At 49.3% G+C, this 21,832-nt stretch overlaps 1 protein-coding gene across 3 annotated transcripts in view; it reads left to right on the top strand.

Annotated features, from left to right (window-relative positions):
* PLPP5 (phospholipid phosphatase 5) overlaps positions 1 to 19,096 on the top strand; it is a 41,104-nt gene extending 22,008 nt beyond the window's left edge. For 2 of the 3 annotated variants that reach the window (XR_012801770.1, XM_075601240.1), the window contains 2 exons: positions 16,483 to 16,540; positions 18,836 to 19,096. Coding sequence is in view for 1 of the 3 variants with exons in the window: in XM_075601240.1 (XP_075457355.1) it covers positions 16,483 to 16,540; positions 18,836 to 18,860 (83 nt within the window). In the remaining 2 variants the exon portion in view is untranslated. Of the gene's footprint in view, positions 1 to 16,482; positions 16,541 to 16,930; positions 17,053 to 18,835 lie in introns of all 3 variants that reach the window. The other variant, XR_012801771.1, reaches the window with a different exon arrangement.
* Positions 19,097 to 21,832: the final 2,736 nt, after the last annotated feature.

The following is a 21,832-nucleotide window of genomic DNA, read 5'->3' as shown; positions in this document are numbered from 1 at the left end:
CTTATCAGCTGTGCAGCGTGACACTGCGGTTTTGTCCTGCATTACAGTTTTAATGTACACTACCAGTATATGCTAATACATAGAGGGAACCACCCCACAGTATATATATCCGCAGGAACAATCTGCCCCGTTTCTGGGTATATACCTGCAGTGAAAACCTGACCCGTTTTCAGCAGAGATACTCACTGTGCACTGAGGAAGCAGACACACCTCCTCTGCCTAAGAACTAGCATTTAACCATATGCAGCTGGACACTTGATCCACTCCAACGAGATTACACCGGGTTCAGGGCTAGAAACTTTCTCAGCAGAGATCTATACCTTACCGGTTCAAACTCTGCCCCGTTTGTGACAAAGTAACGATCTATTAACTAACTCATGGTACTGTATTAACACTTGCTACATGTATGCTAAACAATGTTCATGGTTACTATAACTGATACACCCACTTAAAGAGGTGTTTGTAACTTGTTTTTTGCTGTGCCTATATCACCCGGTGAACAGAGGAGCTCTGGAGAGACTTACCACATCTGCAGCAATCCTGTCCTGTGCAGTGTGACACTGCGATTTTGTCCTGCATTACGGTTTAACTGTACTCTGCCAGTATATGCTAACATATAGAGGGAACCACCCCACAGTATATATTTATCTGCAGGAACAATTTACCCTGTCTCTGGGTATATACCTGCAGTGAAAACCTGACCCGTTTTTCAGCAGAAATACTTACTGTGTACTGATGAAACAGACACACCTCCTCTGCCTAAGAACTAGCATTTAACCATATGCAGTTGGACATTTGATCTACTCCAACGAAACTATACTGGGTTCAGACCTAGAAACTTTCTCAGCAGAGATCTATACCTTACCTGTTCAAACTCTGCCCCTTTTGTGACAAAGTAACATTATTTGTAGCAAGCTTGTCCTGTACAGTGTGACATCATGAACTCTGCCAGCACTGGAGTGTAATTGCACACTACAGATATGTGATGATACACAGAGGGGAATACCCCATACTGCATAATAAATACCTGATCCGTTTCTAGTGGAGCCTCTTAGGAAGAACATATACACATTCCCTGCCTAAGATCCAGCACTTAACTATATGCAGCTGGGTATCTGATTCATTTAAACAATATCTGGCAGTAACTATATATGTGCGAAGAGGTTAAACACTAGAACAGCTAATTTCACTTACCCTCTTTGGCTGTGTGTTTTGCCTTCAGAACCCAACAGGGACCACGTTAATGACACTAGTACAGTTTTTTGCCCATTGAGAGGCTTACATTCGGGCTATCCGCTGCCAGCAGTTATCCCCTGCCTATTCAGGTCTACTTTAGCACCGATAACAACGGATGTACACTATTAAGTTTGGACTTAGGAATCAGCTGTAAGCAGTAACACTTTACATCCTGATAAGCTCTCATATGAGTGCAACCTGTGTGAAACCATCACTTTAGCATTGTTCACTACTGGTAGTGACTAGGAAAACAGAGTAGTACTATAGACTTAACCAGTCTATTTTTATCTGTGTCATACACATCACACTACACAACACGATTTTAACGAAGTTATTTAATAAACCTTTTTTATTTTATGTATATATCACTTCACCCCTGACCAAATCTTATACTATATTAGTGAAAGCACTGTATGCCTGCCTGCCTGCATGCATGCCTGCCTGCCTGCCTGCTGGATGTCCGGTGTCCCTAGGGGAAATCTCATTGGTCCCTTGGGCCGCCCGCCCCCGCACACCTCTCATTGGCCTGAGGCGGAGTGACAGGCCAAAAAAACACACACTCACTCCACCCTCCTCAACGCGCGCACACACACACACACACACACACACACACACACACACACACACACACACACACACACACACACCCTCACCCTCCTCAACACACACACACTCCACCCTCCTCAACACACAAACACTCCACCCTCCTTAACGGCTGCCCGGCCTTGACCCCCCCCCGCGGCTGGCCCGCAACAACCGAACACCCCCCTATCACCACTCCGCGGGACCTCAACATCACCCTCTCTCCCGGTGCTCCCTCTCCCCCGGTGCTCCCCCTCTCTCCCGGTGCTCCCTCTCCCCCGGTGCTCACCCTCTCTCCCGGTGCTCCCTGTCTCCCGGTGCTCCCCCTCCCCTCTCCCCCCCAGAGCACGCTCGCACCTTCAGGCCTAGAGGCCGCGCCCCCAGCTCACCATCTCCGCGCGCGCTGCTCCGGCTCTCTCTGCACGGGCCACGGCCCACACCACCTCCTGACCTGAGCGTCTCAGCTCCGCCTCGCCGGGGGGAACAGAGACCGCCGAGGAACCCGAGTAGGAGCGCGGCCCGGTGCGAGGTAAGTTACCGCAGGGGAAGGGATCTTTCACCCCGGCCGGCGCTTCACCCCCCCCCCCCGGCGCTTCACCCGGCCCGGCCCTTAACCCCCCCCGCCCAGCCCTTCACCGGCCCGGCCCTTCACCCCCCCCCGGCCAGGCCCTTCACCCTCCTCCCTGGCCATGCCCTTCACCCCCCCCTGGCCATGCCCTTCACCCCCCCCGGCCATGCCCTTCACCCCCCCCCTGGCCATGCTCTTCACCCCCAACCCCCCTGGCCATGCCCTTCACCCCCCAGCCATGCCCTTCACCCCCCCCCTGGCCATGCCCTTCACCCCCCCCTGGCCATGCCCTTCACCCCCCCCTGGCCATGCTCTTCACCCCCCCCCCCCCCTGGCCATGCCCTTCCCACCCCCCGGCCATGCCCTTCACCCCCCCCCCCCCCCCGGCCATGCCCTTCACCCCCCCCCCGGCCATGCCCTTCACCCCCCCCCCGGCCATGCCCTTCACCCCCCCCCCCCGGCCATGCCCTTCACCCCCCCCCCCCCGGCCATGCCCTTCACCCCCCCCCCGGCCATGCCCTTCACCCCCCCCCCCCCCAGCCATGCCCTTCACCCCCCCCCCCAGCCATGCCCTTCACCCCCCCCCCCAGCCATGCCCTTCACCCCCCCCAGCCATGCCCTTCACCCCCAACCCCCCTGGCCATGCCCTTCACCCCCAACCCCCCTGGCCATGCCCTTCACCCCCAATCCCCCTGGCCATGCCCTTCACCCCCAACCCCCCTGGCCATGCCCTTCACCCCCAACCCCCCTGGCCATGCCCTTCACCCCCAACCCCCCTGGCCATGCCCTTCACCCCCAACCCCCCTGGCCATGCCCTTCACCCCCAACCCCCCTGGCCATGCCCTTCACCCCCAACCCCCCTGGCCATGCCCTTCACCCCCAACCCCCCTGGCCATGCCCTTCACCCTCCCCCCCTGGCCATGCCCTTCACCGCCCCCCCCGGCCATGCCCTTCACCCCCCCCCCCCGGCCATGCCCTTCACTCCCCCCCCGGCCATGCCCTTCACCCCCCCCGGCCATGCCCTTCACCCCCCCCGCCATGCCCTTCACCCCCCCCCCAGCCATGCTCTTCACCCCCCCCCAGCCATGCTCTTCACCCCCCCCCCCAGCCATGCCCTTCACCCCCCCCCCAGCCATGCCCTTCACCCCCCCCCCAGCCATGCCCTTCACCCCCCCCCCAGCCATGCCCTTCACCCCCCCCCCAGCCATGCCCTTCACCCCCCCCGGCCCTGCCCTTCACCCCCTCCGGCCCCCTCGGCACCGCCTCACCTCTCCCGCCCAGCCTACCCGGCGCCGCCTGCAACGCTCCTCGGCACCGCCGCCTCACCTCGAGGCGGAGGCCAGCGGGGGGGGGCTCCCGCCAGCCTTGCAGGAGGGACCCTCCACATGCCCCGTGCTGCTCTCCCCCCCCTCCACATGCCCCGTGCTGCTCTCCCCCCCTCCACATGCCCCGTGCTGCTCTCCCCCCCTCCACATGCCCCGTGCTGCTCTCCCCCCCTCCACATGCCCCGTGCTGCTCTCCCCCCCTCCCCCTCCACATGCCCCGTGCTGCACACACACACACACACACACACACTATATATATCTCTATACATATATATATATATATATATATACACACACACACACACACACACACACACACACACACACTATATATATCTCTATACATAAGACACACACACACACGTACACAAACACACATGTAGACACACACACATGTAGACACACACACAGATGTAGACACACACATGTAGGCACACACACACGTACACAGACACACACACACGTACACACACACACACACACACCTATACAGACACACGTATACACACACCAGACACACGTATACACACAGCAGACACACGTATACACACAGCAGACACACGTATACACACAGCAGACACACGTATACACACAGCAGACACACGTATACACACAGCAGACACACGTATACACACAGCAGACACACGTATACACACAGCAGACACACGTATACACACAGCAGACACACGTATACACACAGCAGACACACGTATACACACAGACACACGTATACACATGTATACACACACACGTATATACACACACACACAAGTAGGCATACGTATACACACACACGTAGGCACACGTACACACACACACACACACACGTAGGCACACGTATACACACACACGTTGACACACGTATACACACACATACACGTAGACACACACATGTACACACACGTCTACACACACGTGTACACACACACGTACATACACAGGCACATGTTGACACACGTATACACACAGGCGCACGTAGACACGCAGGCGCACGTAGACACGCACGTAGACACGCACACGCACGTAGACACGCACACGCACGTAGACATGCACGTAGACACGCACACGCACGTAGACACGCACGTAGACACGCACACGCACGTAGACGCACACGCACGTAGACACGCACACACACGTAGACACGCACACGCACGTAGACACGCACACACACGTACACATGTACACGTATACTCACAAACATGTACACGTACACACACACATGGAGTCATACACACACACATGTAGACATACACACACACACGTATACACATGTACACGTATACTCACAAACATGTACACGTACACACACACATGGAGTCATACACACATACACATGTATACACACACACACACATGTATGTACACGTACACACGCACACACGTACACATGTACACGTATACTCACACAGATGTACACGGACACACACATGGAGTCAAACACACACATATGTAGACATACACACACACATGTATACACACACACACACGTATACCTACACATCATGTATACACACACACACACATGTATACACACACACACACACATGTATATACACACACACACACACATGTATACACACAAACACATGTGTACACACACACATGTATACACACACACACATGTATACACACACACACATGTATACACACACACACACACACACACATGTATACACACACACATGTATACACACACACACACATGTATACACACACACACACACACATGTATACACACACACATGTATACACACACACATGTATACACACACACACATGTATACACACACACACATGTATACACACACACACACATGTATACACACACACACATGTATACACACACACATGTATACACACACACATGTATACACACACATGTATACACACACACATGTATACACACACACATGTATACACACACACATGTATACACACACACATGTATACACACACATGTATACACACACAAATGTACACACACATTTAGACATACACACGTACACGTACACGTACACACACACGTACACGTACACACACACACACACACACACACACACACACAATGTATACACACAAACATGTATACACACACACAAACATGTATACACACATGTATACACACACGTGTGTATACATACACACACACGTGTGTGTGTATACACACACACACTATCCCCAGCACCACCACATCAGCACACCGGTATCCCATGCCCCCCCAGCACACTGGCATTCTCGGCTCCCCACCATTCCCAGCCCCCATCAACACCATCAGCACCCACACATCGCCACCTTCGCACCTCCCCCATCGGCACACCCACATCCGCACCCCCACATCAGCACCAAACCCTCCCAAATCAGCACACCGATACAATCACCATCAGTACAGCCACAGCAGCAGTACCACCGCACACCGCCATGGGCCGCGTGGACCACTCCCCACCCAAATGCCACCCCCACACCACAAACATCCCGGGCAACGCCGGGGCTCTCAGCTAGTTATATTATAAAGGTTTGCTGTGCGCCTCTTAGAAGGGATCTTTGGTGCCTCCTTTAGGCACATCTCTCTATCTCCACATTCAGCCTGTGCCTTCTGTTTGAGCACTTTGCTATAAGGCTTGCTTGTCTGCCACCGCAGCCTCTCTTTTTGCCTCAGTTATAGCATTACTTTGCTGCTGGGATTTACTGTTCTGAGTGTGTGTGTTACTTTCCCCGGACAGAACCGGCACCTCGCCTGTTTCTTGTGTTTCTGCCTCTATTCCTTCATGCTCAGCATTTGCGTTATCTCATGTCTTTTCTCTCTGATTTCTCCTCAAATCGCTTTCCGTTTGCAAACGATCATCACTTTCACAAACATTACGGCCACAGCCACTGGGTTTCCCGGATTAATCTCCCCACCACCTGCACCACACCCTCCCGGGTCTGAGGTCATGCTGAGGCCCTAGTGGGAGGGAGCTCAACAAAACACAGCCTCTCTCTGGCTGCAGATTACCAGGGACAGTCCTGGGTTTATATCTAACATACGGTGTATTTTCTCTGGGATTAAAAACTGCTGGAGAATGTGGGATTAAAATGCAGTAACATATCCGGGTAGCCACATTGGTCCTGGGGAATCTATGGCCATTGTAGGTTGAGATACTTTTGTAGTAAAGTTCTATAGGACTGGATTGTGCCACCCCTGCAGTCTGCTAATCAGCCTTATATTGAGCAATGATGATAAACCTCTCATTTGATGCCCCATAACTTGTGATTTTGACCTCCAGTTATAGGGGATTGTTCTTTTAACCATTTAAGTGTTCAGTGGGTTTTTTGCGTTGTTTTGTTAAATAGATGGAGACAGTGACAGATTTCCCGCTAGGCGCGAGCCTAGGGCGGCAAAATTTGGGGGCAGCAAAAATGTCCGCCCCCATATACATTTGTCGCGCTATCGGGCCTGATGGGAAGGCACTTACATCTGCCGGGCGCCTCCTAGCTGTCTCCTTAATGCCGCCCTCCTCCTCCTTCCAATTCGCAGCGTCGAATGATGCAACCACGGTAGCATCACACAGGGTCTTGTTGCCGTGGCAATGTGACGTCAGATGACATGACATCGTGTTACCATGGCAATGAAACACCATGTCACGTCACTTAGGTGACGTCCGTGGCGTCATTTGACGCCTCGAATCTGGAGCAGAAGAGCGGCAGAAAGTAGGCGTCCGGCATATATAAGTGCAAGGGGCTGCGGCTTTCGAAATCCGCCGCTGGGTTGAGGGGCTGATGGGCCGCCCCATAAACTGTAGGGTTTTCTAGACAAATCTTTATCATTAAATCGGAGCCAGATTATCAGGAGCCACGTGAAAGCCCAACCCCTGAACTGGATTCAAATAGTCTGATGCAAAAGCTGCTTTTAATTGTTTTCTTAATCTGTTTATTGTCCCCCAAATATCTGTGTTTTATATAATTGTGTTTTCTGTACATTCCTGCACAGATACTGCACTGTATAATGATGATAAGTATGTCTATACACTTCCTCCTCCTGGTAATGAACATGCTGCACTGTATAATGATGATAAGTATGTCTATACACTTCCTCCTCCTGGTAATGAGCATGCTGCACTGTATAATGATGCCGAGGATGCTCATCATCATACAGTGGACCCAGTTCATGATCAGAGTCTGGAAGTGTATAGAGATGTAGACAGAAACCCCTGCTTCAGCAAAGAAAGTAGAACAAGTGGTGCACCTCTAGGTAGATTAAAGTATCAAACTGGGTGAGAAAAGAAGCCTTCTGTAGTAAGGGCACTCTGCTTGGAATATAATGGTGATAATTTATTTAAAAAAATGTTTCATTGTCACAAAAAGATAAATAATGGGTAATAAAAACAACAGCTTCAGTGTGCAGCATAGATCTTATTAAGAGTCCAATGCTAGGGCTCTGGATCCAGTGCCGATACTGGTAATGACTGATTAGAATCGGTCACTATATCGGAGCTTGTAGCTCAGAGATCTATAATAGATCAGTGGGATCCAAAATAATAAATGGAACTTTTTAGGGAAATTAAAAGGATCCTAGTAACCACCATCCAATTGCACTGCAATAATGATAGCCAAATAAAATACTGAGCCCCACATGGCTTCTTATAATGTTCACACTCATTGGTAAGTACTTACCCTCCACGTGTGTATGGAGGGGGTCGGGAAGCACATGTAGTGGTTAGGTATTCAAGATGAAACTGAATGATAAACAGCAATTGGTTCTAGTGGGGGTTGCACTGGTTAAAACCAAAAGCTATCCCACTAGTAACACACGAAATACTGTAATGTGGTAAAGATGTTTGACCATAAGTCCCCATTGGAGTTTAATAGCGAAAGCTGCCGGTGGGGTACTGTGATGGTAATTGCCAGTAAAAACACAATGGGAGGTAGGAGAGAAAATCCACGGTTTAGGGCAGCAAGATGATTACAATCAAAATCTTCCTCCAATGTAACCTCAGCAAAGTACAGGTACTGGCTGGTAATATTGGTATGGTAGCTGCAGTGTAGCCTGTTTGAGCATTCAGAGGGATCGTGAGATCTGTTATGTGTGCTCAGCGTTTGTAAAGAGGCAGGTAACCACAGCGATGCAGCCAGAGTCCGCGTGTTCAATAATGAGTGTATAGAGATGCTCAGAATCATTATACACTGCAGCATGTTCAATATCAGGGGGTGGAAGTGTATAGAGATACTCATATCATTATACACTGCAGCATGTTCATTATCAGGGGGTGGAAGTGTATAGAGATACTCATATCATTATACAGTGCAGCATGTTCATTATCGGGGTGGAAGTGTATAGAGATACTCATATCATTATACACTGCAGCATGTTCATTATCAGGGGGTGGAAGTGTATAGAGATACTCATCATCATTATACACTGCAGCAAGTTCATTATCAGATAATAACTTTTGCGGCATTCCATATTAAAAATAATAATAATCTATCCCCTAGGTGGGAAGCACGAACCGTGTTAACTTCGGCTCCGGAGCCCCCCCCCCCCCTGCTTCCTGTATTACCTCTGTAGCTGCTGCTTCCTCGCGCGAGCCAAAAGGAAACCATGCAGGATGTCACGGCTTTCTATTGGCTCCCGTGCTGCAGGAAATGTAATGGTGAAAAAAAACGAATACGAGCTCCAGGAAGGCAGGTATTGAATATTATAGCGTATATAGCGGAGCTCCTGACGGGTTATGGAGGTATAATGCAGGAATTGGTGAATGAAAGGAGACACGTTGAAGGGTAAATGATGGACAGATAAGAGCAATTGGGGTACCTGTATGGATGGAGTGAAAACCCCCTGTACTGTGCATCGCTGTTGACTGCTCTTGTCCTTATCACGCGTCACCAATCATCCGGTGTGGAGTAACGTAACTCACTAGAAAGCACCGTCTTGTTCCTCCTGCTGTTTGTGAGTCCGAGTGTGGATCACTGCACAGACTCGCCTCCGTTTCCCCCGATGGCGTCCGGTCAATCAGAGTATGCAAAGAAGGTGGGTGGGTGGATGAGACTGCCGCTCCGACGGATAAATGCAAAAACTCACCAGCATTGAAAAATAAGAGCAATTTATTCAACTACATAAAACAGGAACAGGACAAAAACGCCTCCTCCCACGCGTTTCACACCCACTGGCACTTTTACAATGCTGGTGAGTTTTTGCATTTAGCCATTGGAGCGGAAGTCTCATCGATCCACCCACCTTTACAGGAACTGTAAGCACCTCCATATTGTTCACCCAGCCAGAGCTGCTACCAGCACCCCCTACAGGGGTAAGTATCTTGAGAAGCAGGGGGGGGGGTCCCCAAAGCATTCAGCCATGTCTGGAAAATCTGTAACATTTTGTACAGCACTAAGGGGTGAAGGAAGGCTTAACCCCTTCACTGCCAGAGGATCTGCAATGGGTTAGCCAAGGGGGTTAAGAAGTGTCAAGAAATGGCCGAAGGGCATATTCACTACTGTTTGTTGCAGGCTAATGCACCTCATCCAGCGTTACCTGCCATTTAAGTCTATAACGGATTGTGTGCGTTAACCAGCAACAGGCCCTGGTGACTCCCTCCCCCCCAGTGCTTTCACTGTAATGCACGAGGCTTTAATGCACTCTTTTCATGGACCGCCCTGGGCTTATACATTTGTTACATTATGTTAACGTATGTTTGTTACTGATTCCATACGTACAGGACCCCACCCAAAACATCGCTCCTACACACTCTCCATTGTGTAGTTCTGATCGCTTTATTAATCCTGGGAAGGAATGGGGGCTTTTGTAGGTTGACGTACACACCCTATAACATAGCCATCTAAATCCAACCCCGTGTGACGTCTGATTGTAACAGAATTCTTTTTATACGGGCGTGCCTATTTTTTTCATATACACATTAAGAAGACGGGGAAATATTCATACAATATATGGGTGAGAAATCCCATATTCCTGTGTGTTTTCAGACCACCTGCAGTGCAGGATTTCTAGAATGGGCCATGTGTTATTTTTCTGTTTTGGGTGACCTGTTAAAGCTGCAGTTCCACTGAGACGACATGTATAGGATCTGCAATACATGACACTGGTGCCACGTAACCCCTTGTCTGCCATTTGTAACATTATACATGTTGTACTTTTGTAACCGGTGTTCCCCCACCCTAAGGGAGATGTCACTGTTACATGGCGTTGTGGTGCCCAGCTGCAGGTTTACAGAAGGCTCTGATCTTCCGCCATTATTAGTTGGGGATGATCAGGACAGGCTTTTGTGATCATGCAGCTCTCATCTCATGCCATGATCTGCCCGTGTGCAGATATATAAATAGATGAATATATAAAATGTATACATAATACAGTAATATATATTTTTATATACACAGTCGTGTGTGTGTGTACACATACATAATGTGTATATGCATTGCTCATATTCCCATAGTTTTCTTATGGTTCTGTTAATCAGTATTATTTTTTTGTATTCAGTCTGTATATTTTAAGACATTCCATATAATAAATGCTGATTTGAATTCCCGATGAATAAAACCAGATGTTACAATTTGATTTTGATGTGATGTTCTCTGTGATATACCGCAGGTATCTACTGTGACTTTATCATGGGCTGAAGACTGGCTGTGATATCGCCATCATAAGGGGCATTGGGGCACACGCACACACATTGGGGAGAAGGGGTGAGAGGCCTCAATCAGCACTACACAGATCCATTTGATCCCTGTTTAACTGGCTGCTCTAGGTCCATCAGAGATCTCTTGGCGCTGCTCCTCCTGGAATCCGGAGTCCTGTTGCTCACGGAGCTTGCTTCGCAGCCCCAGATCCAGCCAGCGTCCACTGCTAGACGCCAACATGGAGGCGTCTCCTTTCGTCATTGCCACTTCCAGCTTAGTCGCCCCTACTGATGTCTGCTCTCTGCCCCTCTTGGGCATAAAGCCCCAACCCAAGCATCCCAGGTCCATCCTGGAAAAGGAAGTCGAAGGAATGCAGGAGGAAAAATTAAACCACCGTCCAATAGGATACATAAGAAGCCCTGTGCCTCCACAGAGGCCCATGTGCTCCCCACTCATTCACCCAGTTCCATCTTTTCCATCCTCCACTCAAATAGCCCTCTGCTGCCTACTGGTGGCTCCCCAAATCCATTTTGTACAAACGTAACTTTCTCACAACCCTGCCTTCCCCTGCCGCCTCCTCAGAGCAGAGCAACTGGGGATTTTGAACCCGTTCCCAATCATCCAACCAGCATGGTTTCATGAACCCACATGGGAATTCCGGACCCTAGCTACTACTTAACTTCTGCGACACCCAAAAACCTAGCATACAGTATGTGGATGTACAGGCTCTTCCGCACGCCAGAACTAGCTGGGGATATGTAGGTATATGAGGCATTGCTGGATCAGGAGATTTTTCATGCAGGGGCCTATTAAGTATCACTTTTGTTTCCAATCTTACAATTTGTTTTCACTCTGACAAGATAGTGATTCAGATAGTAAATCTGGCACCGACAGTTCAAGTAGTTGAGCGAAACCAGCGCAGATGGTACAGAACAAGGAGAGAGCACTGCACAAAAATTGGCTGGGCTGGAGGCAGGTCAAAAATAATTATTATTTATTAGGCAAAAGAGCCAAACTACTCACAAAGAGAATCCTCTGACGCGTTTCCCACCTCTACGGCGCTTTATAAAAGAGCGACTCCGGTTCAGAATGCAATCCTATTTGTAGTAGTCGCCTCCCAGTGAAAAGGTGCATCATCCCCCTCCTGCAATCAAGTGCCTTTTGGGCCCAAGGCCGCGCTTATAGCGACGCCGCGTCAAAACAAATGCATTGCCGCCGTCGCATGCGCTTATAGTAAGAGCGATGCAATGGTTAGTCGCGATCGCTGGAAGTCGTCTCAATTTTATTTTCCCAGCGACCGTAGCCTGATGTCGCTGGCACTGTAAGCGTTGCCTAATAAATAATTGTTATTTTTGACCTGCCTCCAGCCTATTTTTGTGCAGTGCTCTCTCCTTGTTCTTTACCATTTGCGCATCTTATCCACCGGACTGAAGCACACGATCGGAACAGAAGCATTTCCCCTACCTTGGATATTGTGAGTAGACGTCACGGATATCCATCAGCTGATTTATTTCTCATAGCCAGTGTGGTGCACACAAGCTGCCTTGCGGATCACAGAGCCACAGAACCGGACGGACCATTCATTCGGGCTCCACATAGAAGATATCCAGGTCAGCTGTGATTTCTCCCACACCACACAACGCTGGGCTACATCTGGACTTAAGACGTTGGGAATATACATGTTTTACGAACTGTTCTATACTTCATCTCAATCCTATATCTGGACTGGTTTATATACTGAATATCCAGACACCCTGTTTGATATTTGAAGCATCCATCAGGGATTCATTTCCTCCACCTTGCCTCAGAGCTAAACCACGAATGCCCAACGCCAGTCATCAAGGGCCACCAACTGGTCAGGTTTTAAGGATATCCCTGCTTCAGCACAGGTGGCTCAATCGGTGACTCAGTTAATGAGCCACCTGTGCTGAAGCAGGGATATCCTTAAAACCTGACCTGTTGGCTTTGAATACCAGAATATAGTGGGAAATCTCAGGATTGAGCAGGTACGAGAACACCAGCAGGTAAGAGTAAATATTTAGGGTGGAAAATGTCCCGTATTTACGCACAGGCCTACCAGGCCCTGCCTTAGGGTGACAAAATCAGTTGGGGGGGGGGGTGCGCTGAGGTTACAGAGGCCCTGTTCTCTGCCCCACAACAATTAAACTTTAAGAGGCGTGGGGCCTCTAAAGGTCTCTTACCTGCTGCAATGTCGCTGCCGGCACATGGCATCCCGTTGTCAAGGCAATGTGACATGTGACATTGCCACGCTGCAAGAGGAGGAGGCCGGGGCAGCAAGAAGGTAAGTGCCTATGGACGGCAAACTTCTAAAACCGGTCCCGGACACTTCCGCTTGTGACACGATCTTCATCTGCTCGCATTTGCTTAACCGCACCACGAAAAGTGTATGGAAAGGCAAATATGTAAATTTGTTCAAATTGGAAAGGAAAGAGGCGTAGCAAAGTTAGGGAAGATGCAGGAGGCCGCAACCACCCAGACGATCAGTCATCGGATAAAGAGTTTCTGCACATTCGGAAGCTACTTTTTAGAAAGTCACTTAGAACAGGTGGAAATGTGTTGCAATATCTGGATTGGGTTTATTCAGCATACAAGACGGGGCACAGTGTAGCCAGACTGATGAAGAGTTCGGATATCAAATGCAAGGAAACACAAATTCTGTTCTTTGGGATGAAAGACATTGATTTATGGTTAAGTATAGGGGGGGGGGAACAAACCAGTCCCCCCTTTCTGCAGTGCCGACTGGGCCGCCAAACCGTAGCTCACAGGGTAATAACAGAACGCTGCTGCCAGAATCACTCTACTCTTTCCTAGATCTGTCTCAGCGTCTCCCCTCCTGAAATCCCTCTCCTGGCTTCCGATCAAATCCCGCATCTCACACTGCATTCTTCTCCTCACTTTTAAAGCTTTACACTTTTCTGCTCCTCCTTACATCTCAGCCCTAATTTCTCGTTATGCACCATCCAGACTCTTGCGTTCTTCTCAAGGATGTCTTCTTTCTACCCCCTTTGTATCTAAAGCCCTCTCCCGCCTTAAACCTTTCTCACTGACTGCCCCACGCCTCTGGAATGCCCTTCCCCTCAGTACCCGACTAGCACCCTCTCTATCCACCTTTAAGACCCACCTTTAAGACACACTTGCTTAAAGAAGCATATGAATAGCACTGGATATTCTGAACACATGATACATAAAGCTTGGCCCCCTGCAGACGCACTTACCAGAACTCCCTCCTACTGTCTCTGTACGTTCTCCCTACCTACCAATTAGACTGTAAGCTCCTCGGGGCAGGGAATTTCTGCTACCTGGATTTAATAACGGGTTTGACATACAAGTTCAGAGATAGGTCAATACCTATAGGTACTGGCGTCCCGGGCCCCGTGAGTCTCTAAGGGATGGGGAAAAAAACTCCCCCCTCTCCCGATTGGCTGGTGCGTGTTGGCACACTGCCAGGATTTCTTTTTGGCCCGCAAGCTCTATCCGAGCTTGCAAAGCGAGGCCCGCCTCTTCCTGCATGAGGCAAATGGTGCCCCCTGCTCCGATTTCCCCCCCTCTGCTCCGACTTCCCCCCCACTCCGATTTCCCCCCCCCCCGCTCCGATTTCCTCCGCTCCGATTTCCCCCCCTCCGCTCCGATTTCCACCCGCCCCCTATGCTCCGATTTCCCCCCCGCTCCGATTTCTCCCACCCACGCTCCGATTTCTCCCCCCCCGCTCTGATTTCCCCCCCCCGCTCTGATTTCCCCCCCCCCCGCTCTGATTTCCCCCCCCCCCGCTCTGAATTTTCTCCCCCCGCTCTGAATTTTCTCCCCCCGCTCTGATTTTTCTCCCCCCCGCTCTGATTTCTCCCCCCCCGCTACGATTTCTCCCCCCCCGCTACGATTTCTCCCCCCCGCTACGATTTCTTCCCCCCGCTACGATTTCCCCCCCCCTGTCCGATTCCCCCACCCAGCTCCGATTTCTCCCCCCCTTTGCTCCGATTTCTCCCCCCCTTTGCTCCGATTTCTCCCCCCCTGCTCTGATTTCTCCCCCCCTGCTCCGATTTCTCCCCCCCTGCTCCGATTTCTCCCCCCCTGCTCCGATTCCCCCCCCTCTGCTCCGATTCCCCCCCGCTCCGATTCCCCCCCCGCTCCGATTCCCCCCCCCGCTCCGATTCCCCCCCCCGCTCCGATTCCCCCCCCGCTCCGATTCCCCCCCCGCTCCGATTCCCCCCCCGCTCCGATTCCCCCCCCCGCTCCGATTTCCCCCCCGCTCCGATTTCCCCCCCCGCTCCGATTTCCCCCCCCGCTCCGATTTCCCCCCCCGCTCCGATTTCCCCCCCCGCTCCGATTTCCCCCCCCGCTCCGATTCCCCCCCCCCGCTCCGATTCCCCCCCCCCGCTCCGATTCCCCCCCCGCTCCGATTCCCCCCCCGCTCCGATTCCCCCCCCCCGCTCCGATTCCCCCCCCCCGCTCCGATTTTCCCCCCCGCTCCGATTTTCCCTCCCGCTCCGATTTCCCCCCCCCCGCTCCGATTTCCCCCCCCCGCTCCGATTTCCCCCCCCCGCTCCGATTCCTCCCCCCGCTCCGATTCCTCCCCCCCGCTCCGAATTCCCCCCCCCCCGCTCTGAATTCCCCCCCGCTCCGATTTCCCCTCCCCCTCCGATTTCCCCTCCGATTTCCCCTCCCCCTCCGATTTCCCCCCCCCTCCGATTTCCCCCCCCCGCTCCGATTCCCCCCCTGCTCCGATCCCCCCCTTCCGATTCCTTCCCGCCCCTGTGTGCCCGATTTCCCCCGTGTGTATGTGTATGTGTGTGTGTGTGTGTGTGTGTGTGTGAGTGTCTGTGTCTGAGTGAGAGAGAGAGGCAGAGAGTCAGAGCGAGTTTGAGAGGGAGAGAGTCTGAGAGGGAGAGTGTGTGTGTGTATGTGTATGTGTGTGTGTGTGTGTGTGTGTGTGTGTGTGTGTGTGAGTGTGAGTGTGTGAGTGTGTGTGTGAGTGTGTCTGTGAATGAATACAGACACCAACCCACTTGTCAATCAGGCACCCACCCAAGTGTCAGTCACCCACCCCCCCCCCCACACCCACTCTCTCTCTGTCTCTCTCTTTCACCCACACTCTGTCTTATCTTAACTGCCCTATACTACACCGAAATAACCTATACTGCTTTCTTCCAGATCTGACTCTCAAGCTTCACACAGGAGATATCAGAATCCCCTCTAACCCAGAAGACAGGTAGGGAACACCCCAGGCCCATACTGCATCCCCCCCCAGGCCTTTTGTCACATTGGATGTAGCATTGGGTATCTTTGTCTTTTGTTGAAAATATTAAAATAAACAGATTGCATTGTAATGTTTTTTTTTATTAACAAGAAAAAAGTTAAGTAAAAGTTGCGCAAAAAAAAAAAAACATTCTGCAGTAGCTGCGCTATGGGGGGGGAGGGGGGAGAAGGGGCCTGCTCCTTTCATTTGTCCTGGGCCCCATGATTTCTGTTGGCGGCCCTGCCTATAAGAAGAGTCATAGTGTGAAATCCGCTTGCTTGCCCCCAGGGGCAGTAGAGGGGAGTGCGCTGCTCGGACCATTTGCCATTCCACCCTTTACAGATCTGGTCATTTCACCACTAGGAGCAATTACTAAAAGGAGCCAGGAAAGTTGAGGTTGCTACAGCATTTATCACACCCTAAAGGGGGTCAGTAAAGAACGATATACGGTGCAACGTGAATCTTATGAAAAAGCCCTTCAGCCTGTGAGTAATTGGGCCCTAATGGCTAAAATATGAAGTATTTGTGCATATTTCAAAATGTTTAGATCGTTCTTACACTGGTGCATAACCTCAGACACGGGCAAGTAACATAATGGTATGACGGTGATAATAACTACACGCAACCAACACGTATGTAACACTGTGAGTGCATCTCACTCCTTTTTTACATTTACTAACATACTGCACATATGTTTTTCCCTTACACATTCCCCCCCACCCTCTGATTATTTATTATTTGGTGTCAGTTTATTTTATTTCTCCTTTTTTCTACTAACTTTTACCATCATTCGAACATGTTTTTTTATTCACCGGGTACTTTTTTGTGACTAATCTATATTTGCCCCTTAATATTGGGAATCACTATTTAATTGTTTTAATCCCAAATTCCCAGAGTTTTTTTAACGCCATCTTATTTCGAGTTTATCGCATAAAATAAGGCTGACCAGAGCGCGTAAGGAAGCTGTAGCTATATGAGTGGCTTTCCTGCAGAATGTTAATGGAAAACCGCAATGGCAGGGTGAATGTCCATATAATAGGAAGCTTCAGGTGTACACAAGACGTATCATTTATACATCATATATTTAAAGGGAATGGTGTGATGACGGGCACAAAAAAAATAGGCAGATGGGCACATACAAAAAACTGACGCTGAACCTCTCGGTAACATCACCTACCATGGTATGGCGCTCTGGAATTTCATGCCGACATGTTTGCATAACCACGTTACCTTCATGGCAAAGCATATCCAGGGGCAAATTGGATGCTTTTGAGAAAATTGGCACCTGGCAAATGATACTAGTTTAATATGCCCACTCCATGTTTTGCCAGCTTTGGCCTAAATGACCAGGTGCATGCACCACTAATTCATGGCAGAAGAGTCTGATATTTAAGAGGCAAGGAAAGACGGGCTTTTTTTTATAGAGGTTATAGTTCTTGCGGTCGGTTAAAACGCAAAGGCTTTACTAAAGCAAGGGCAGAGATTGCCTTTGTTTTTGTACAGCTAAGAGGGAATAAGGACATAAGAGATGTACATAGGAAAGCATTGATTAGGTGGGCAATGTCCACAGTGACCGGAAAGAATAAAAGGGACCCGGTAACAATAGATGGGCTAGAATCGCTGATAGATGCTGTCCAGGCAGTATGCGCCAATAAATGGGAAACCAAGGGCATTTACATTCGCATTCATGTGAGCTTTCACTAATAGACCGCAACAAAGACTAAAAATAGTGTTACAATAAAACTATACAATAGTGTTACAATAAAAAATGTGAATACACAATCGATGTATCGATAGCATGCAGCATACATATAGTAGGTCAAAAAACAACCAGGCAGGTCGGGGCACTTGGGTGTATTTAAGAAAGGAAGGGTATAAAATATGTCCAGTAAAAATCGAGAAGCGCCAAAAACAGGCCAGAGGTAGGAGTGAAGTTCCTGATACGTAGGGATACCACTCGCCTTACACATATTTAGTTCCAAAGGGTTTTAAACTATGTTTACGAGCAAAACGTTTTGAAACGAACAAATTCGACACACTTTCCTTTAGCATTGGGATGGCCACGTCAGCAGCAGAGAATGGGCTGGCCAGAGAGCACATACAGAAAGGAGAGGGAGATGGTCATTAGACAGAGACAAATCATACATCACGATACAGGTATAGCAATGCCCGTCTTTTGTTTATCTGTTCTGCCAATATGTTAATAAAAAGTTTAGTCTCGTGGTTGTTACATTTTCCAGCGATCACTAACCATGTTTTCCCCTGCAGAAGGCTTAAGCAACATGCCAATTAAGATGGGGTTAGAAGGACACTCATCTATTCACTGAGCCGAAAAATTAGACCCTATGGAATGCAGCTGGACGTCCGGCCCCAAGGGATCCACAGCCGCAGCACTCTGGCCAGCTTCACTGCTTCAGTATATTTCTGAGTGCTACAAGTTCACCTGACCAGCCTGCTGCACCTGCTCACAATCAGCCTCTTCGACACACTGCTGAGCTGTCATTAAAGCTGGATGTTTCTTGGTTTTCAGATCACTGTGGTTCTGCCATCTTGTTCCTGTTTGGCCTGCAGCAGGATACATTTTTCATGGAAATTTTAACTCAGTGAAAATTGTGTTTCTTTGGATATTTGGCAATTTGCCTGGGTCCTGAAAAAGAGCTTGTATACTAGTATTCTAGCTAGGCTTGGCTGAGTGGCAAAGCTCTGACGTGTTTGTCTACGATATCAGTTAATTAATTTCCAGTGGGGGTTAATTAACACCTTTTACCGTTTATTATCTCTGTGCCGCTACGAATGAGACTGCAGTAGATATTTATGTATACACCACCATCCCTGTACCAGCATAGCAGCTGTTCTGAGTTGCGTTGTTAACAGTCCGTTGCGGTACATGTGTAGACTGACACGGAGTTGGCAGCAGCTCAACTGATAATACAAGACTTTGAAGAACTGGTAAGAGAGCAAGATCAGGAGGAGGAGGAGGAGGGTGATATTCAAATATCACAGGTGAATGAGGATGGTGATGTCCATGGAGGCTTTTAGAATTAGAAAGTGGTGGTGATAATGCTTCGGTGCCAACACTGTGATCTTCGTGAAAATGCATCACTATGTAAAGAAAAAGCTGCTAGTACGCCTACACATGTCATTATATACATATTAAACAAAAAACACCAAGTACATTATATACATATTAAACAAAAAACACCAAGTACATTAATTACACCCTCTGATCAATTCCTTTGGTTGTTGCATTGTCTATGCTAGTCCCACAGCATATGCTCTCGTCATCAGTGACGAATGGTCCATGTGACCCACCACAATCATGAAAACAAGAACCACCAGTTATGTCTCCGGAGGACCGTGGTACTTTTTCTAATCCAAGAGCGATATCTTAACATTTTGAATAATGATGACAAGCAACATATATTTGCACTATGTTGAACATTTTTTGAGAAGGGGGTCAAGCAGGTATTCATCTTGGCACTTTTGCACTAAGACTGCAGCACATGTCACAGTGGCAGGGCAGCTCAGATACTCATGGTCAGACTTGGGGGAGTCGCCTAGCAGCAGTGCTGCAACACAGTGCACTGAAAGGGGAGAGAATGTCTCACAGACACCGTTACGATTGGCTCCTGATCATCGGATAATGAATAGCAGTGATTCTGAACATTGTGGTCAAAATGCTATCTGTGTGCAAAGCAGACATTATGCAACGGGCAGTGCTAATAGCAGTACAAGCAGCCAGAAATGCACCCCAATGCGACAACAACCGCCTACAGTTTAGGAAGCATTTGAAAAGGTGAAGAAAAGCCTCTACACTCATGACAACGGCATGCTGCTGAAAGGCAAGTTCGCAAAAATGCTTTCCACCGACTCGTTTCCTTTTACATTTGTTGAACATATGAGGGTTTGAGACAGTGAATGCAATGTGCAGAGCCACGTTGTAAGATCTCCGGCAGAACATATTACTGTAACAAAAGGCTTCCTGAGCTGTACATCCAGGATGTTGCATAGGTAGAAAAGGCCCGTACAGTCAGAGTACTGGAGTACTCCTCACTACTGACATGTGCAGTAGTTGTCATTGAGGGGTGGCAACTACCGGACCGTTACAGCCCATCTGGTGTGTTCCCTCTGTCTAATAATACTACGGTAATAGGCCGGTTTTATCTGATTCACATCCTATTACTGATGGCGTATGGTTATTATGGCAAAGACTGCAAAGAAAGGGCCTCACCACTTACACCAACTCTACTTATCCCTGAATTACTCCCAGGTTTGGTGCCCAGAGATTTCAAGAGATGGAAACAAGCAAACATATTTTTTTTTCTCATGCCAAAAAGAAATCTGTTCCAAGGGTCACTACGCAGTTTGAATCCATATTTCTTCACTTGGCTGCCAGTGGCCTACAATTTATCAGCCACATTTAGCCTACTAACAGAGAAAAAGAACAAAGCGCACGACTCTCATAGCGTAAAAAAGTAATTATATTGTGACAATAAAGTGTAAATTATTGCACGTACAAGAAAGACTAATCATATAAGCCGGGCATGTTTAGGGTACATGTTACCACTCTGGAAGATGGGGACTTGCTTTGTGGGCTCCTTCAGCATACACTGCTCCTGATCCAGTATATTAAATAGCAGCAGGGGTAGCCAAACTACGCTAGCAAGTACTGTCCGTAACACAGTACCCAATAATGGTTATATTGAAGAGACAAATGGAAACAAATCTCTCCTGATCCGTCTGGTCCGCTTCAGCTCAAAGCCCGTCAGGGAGCAGCAAAGCTTCCGACTCGCCACACTCACAGACCAGGACTCTGACGTCACCTCAACACGCCGCAGGTCCACAACGGGCCCCCCAGTGATCAGTGAAGTAAACGAAAGCCCCGTGGGTAGCGGAAGCAGGATCAAAGACGCTGGTAGTATTGCAGGAGAATGTCCAATGTAGTATAAACAATCCTACATGTTTCGTAGCGAACTAGTCAGGGACGTTCCCTGACTTCCCAGCTTCAGCACTGGTGGCTCAATCGTACACCAGTCAAAGACTGAGAATCTATCAGCAGAGATCCGGGAAAACATTTACAAAATACTATACAGGGGGTATACACCTGTCTGGTTGCACAGTATATTACCCAACTCTACAAATAAATGCTGGATAGCAGGGGGTGGGGGGGGGGGCAATGCTACACATTTAGTGGTCACACCCTAGAGTTGTATCGTATGGAAATAAGGATACAAATCAAGTCAATCACAGGTATTGCCGTTCCTG

This window comes from Ascaphus truei, chromosome 5, assembly GCF_040206685.1.
Source record: "Ascaphus truei isolate aAscTru1 chromosome 5, aAscTru1.hap1, whole genome shotgun sequence".
NCBI classification, from domain to species: Eukaryota; Metazoa; Chordata; class Amphibia; order Anura; family Ascaphidae; genus Ascaphus; species Ascaphus truei.
This window is presented reverse-complemented; position numbering and strand designations above follow the sequence as displayed.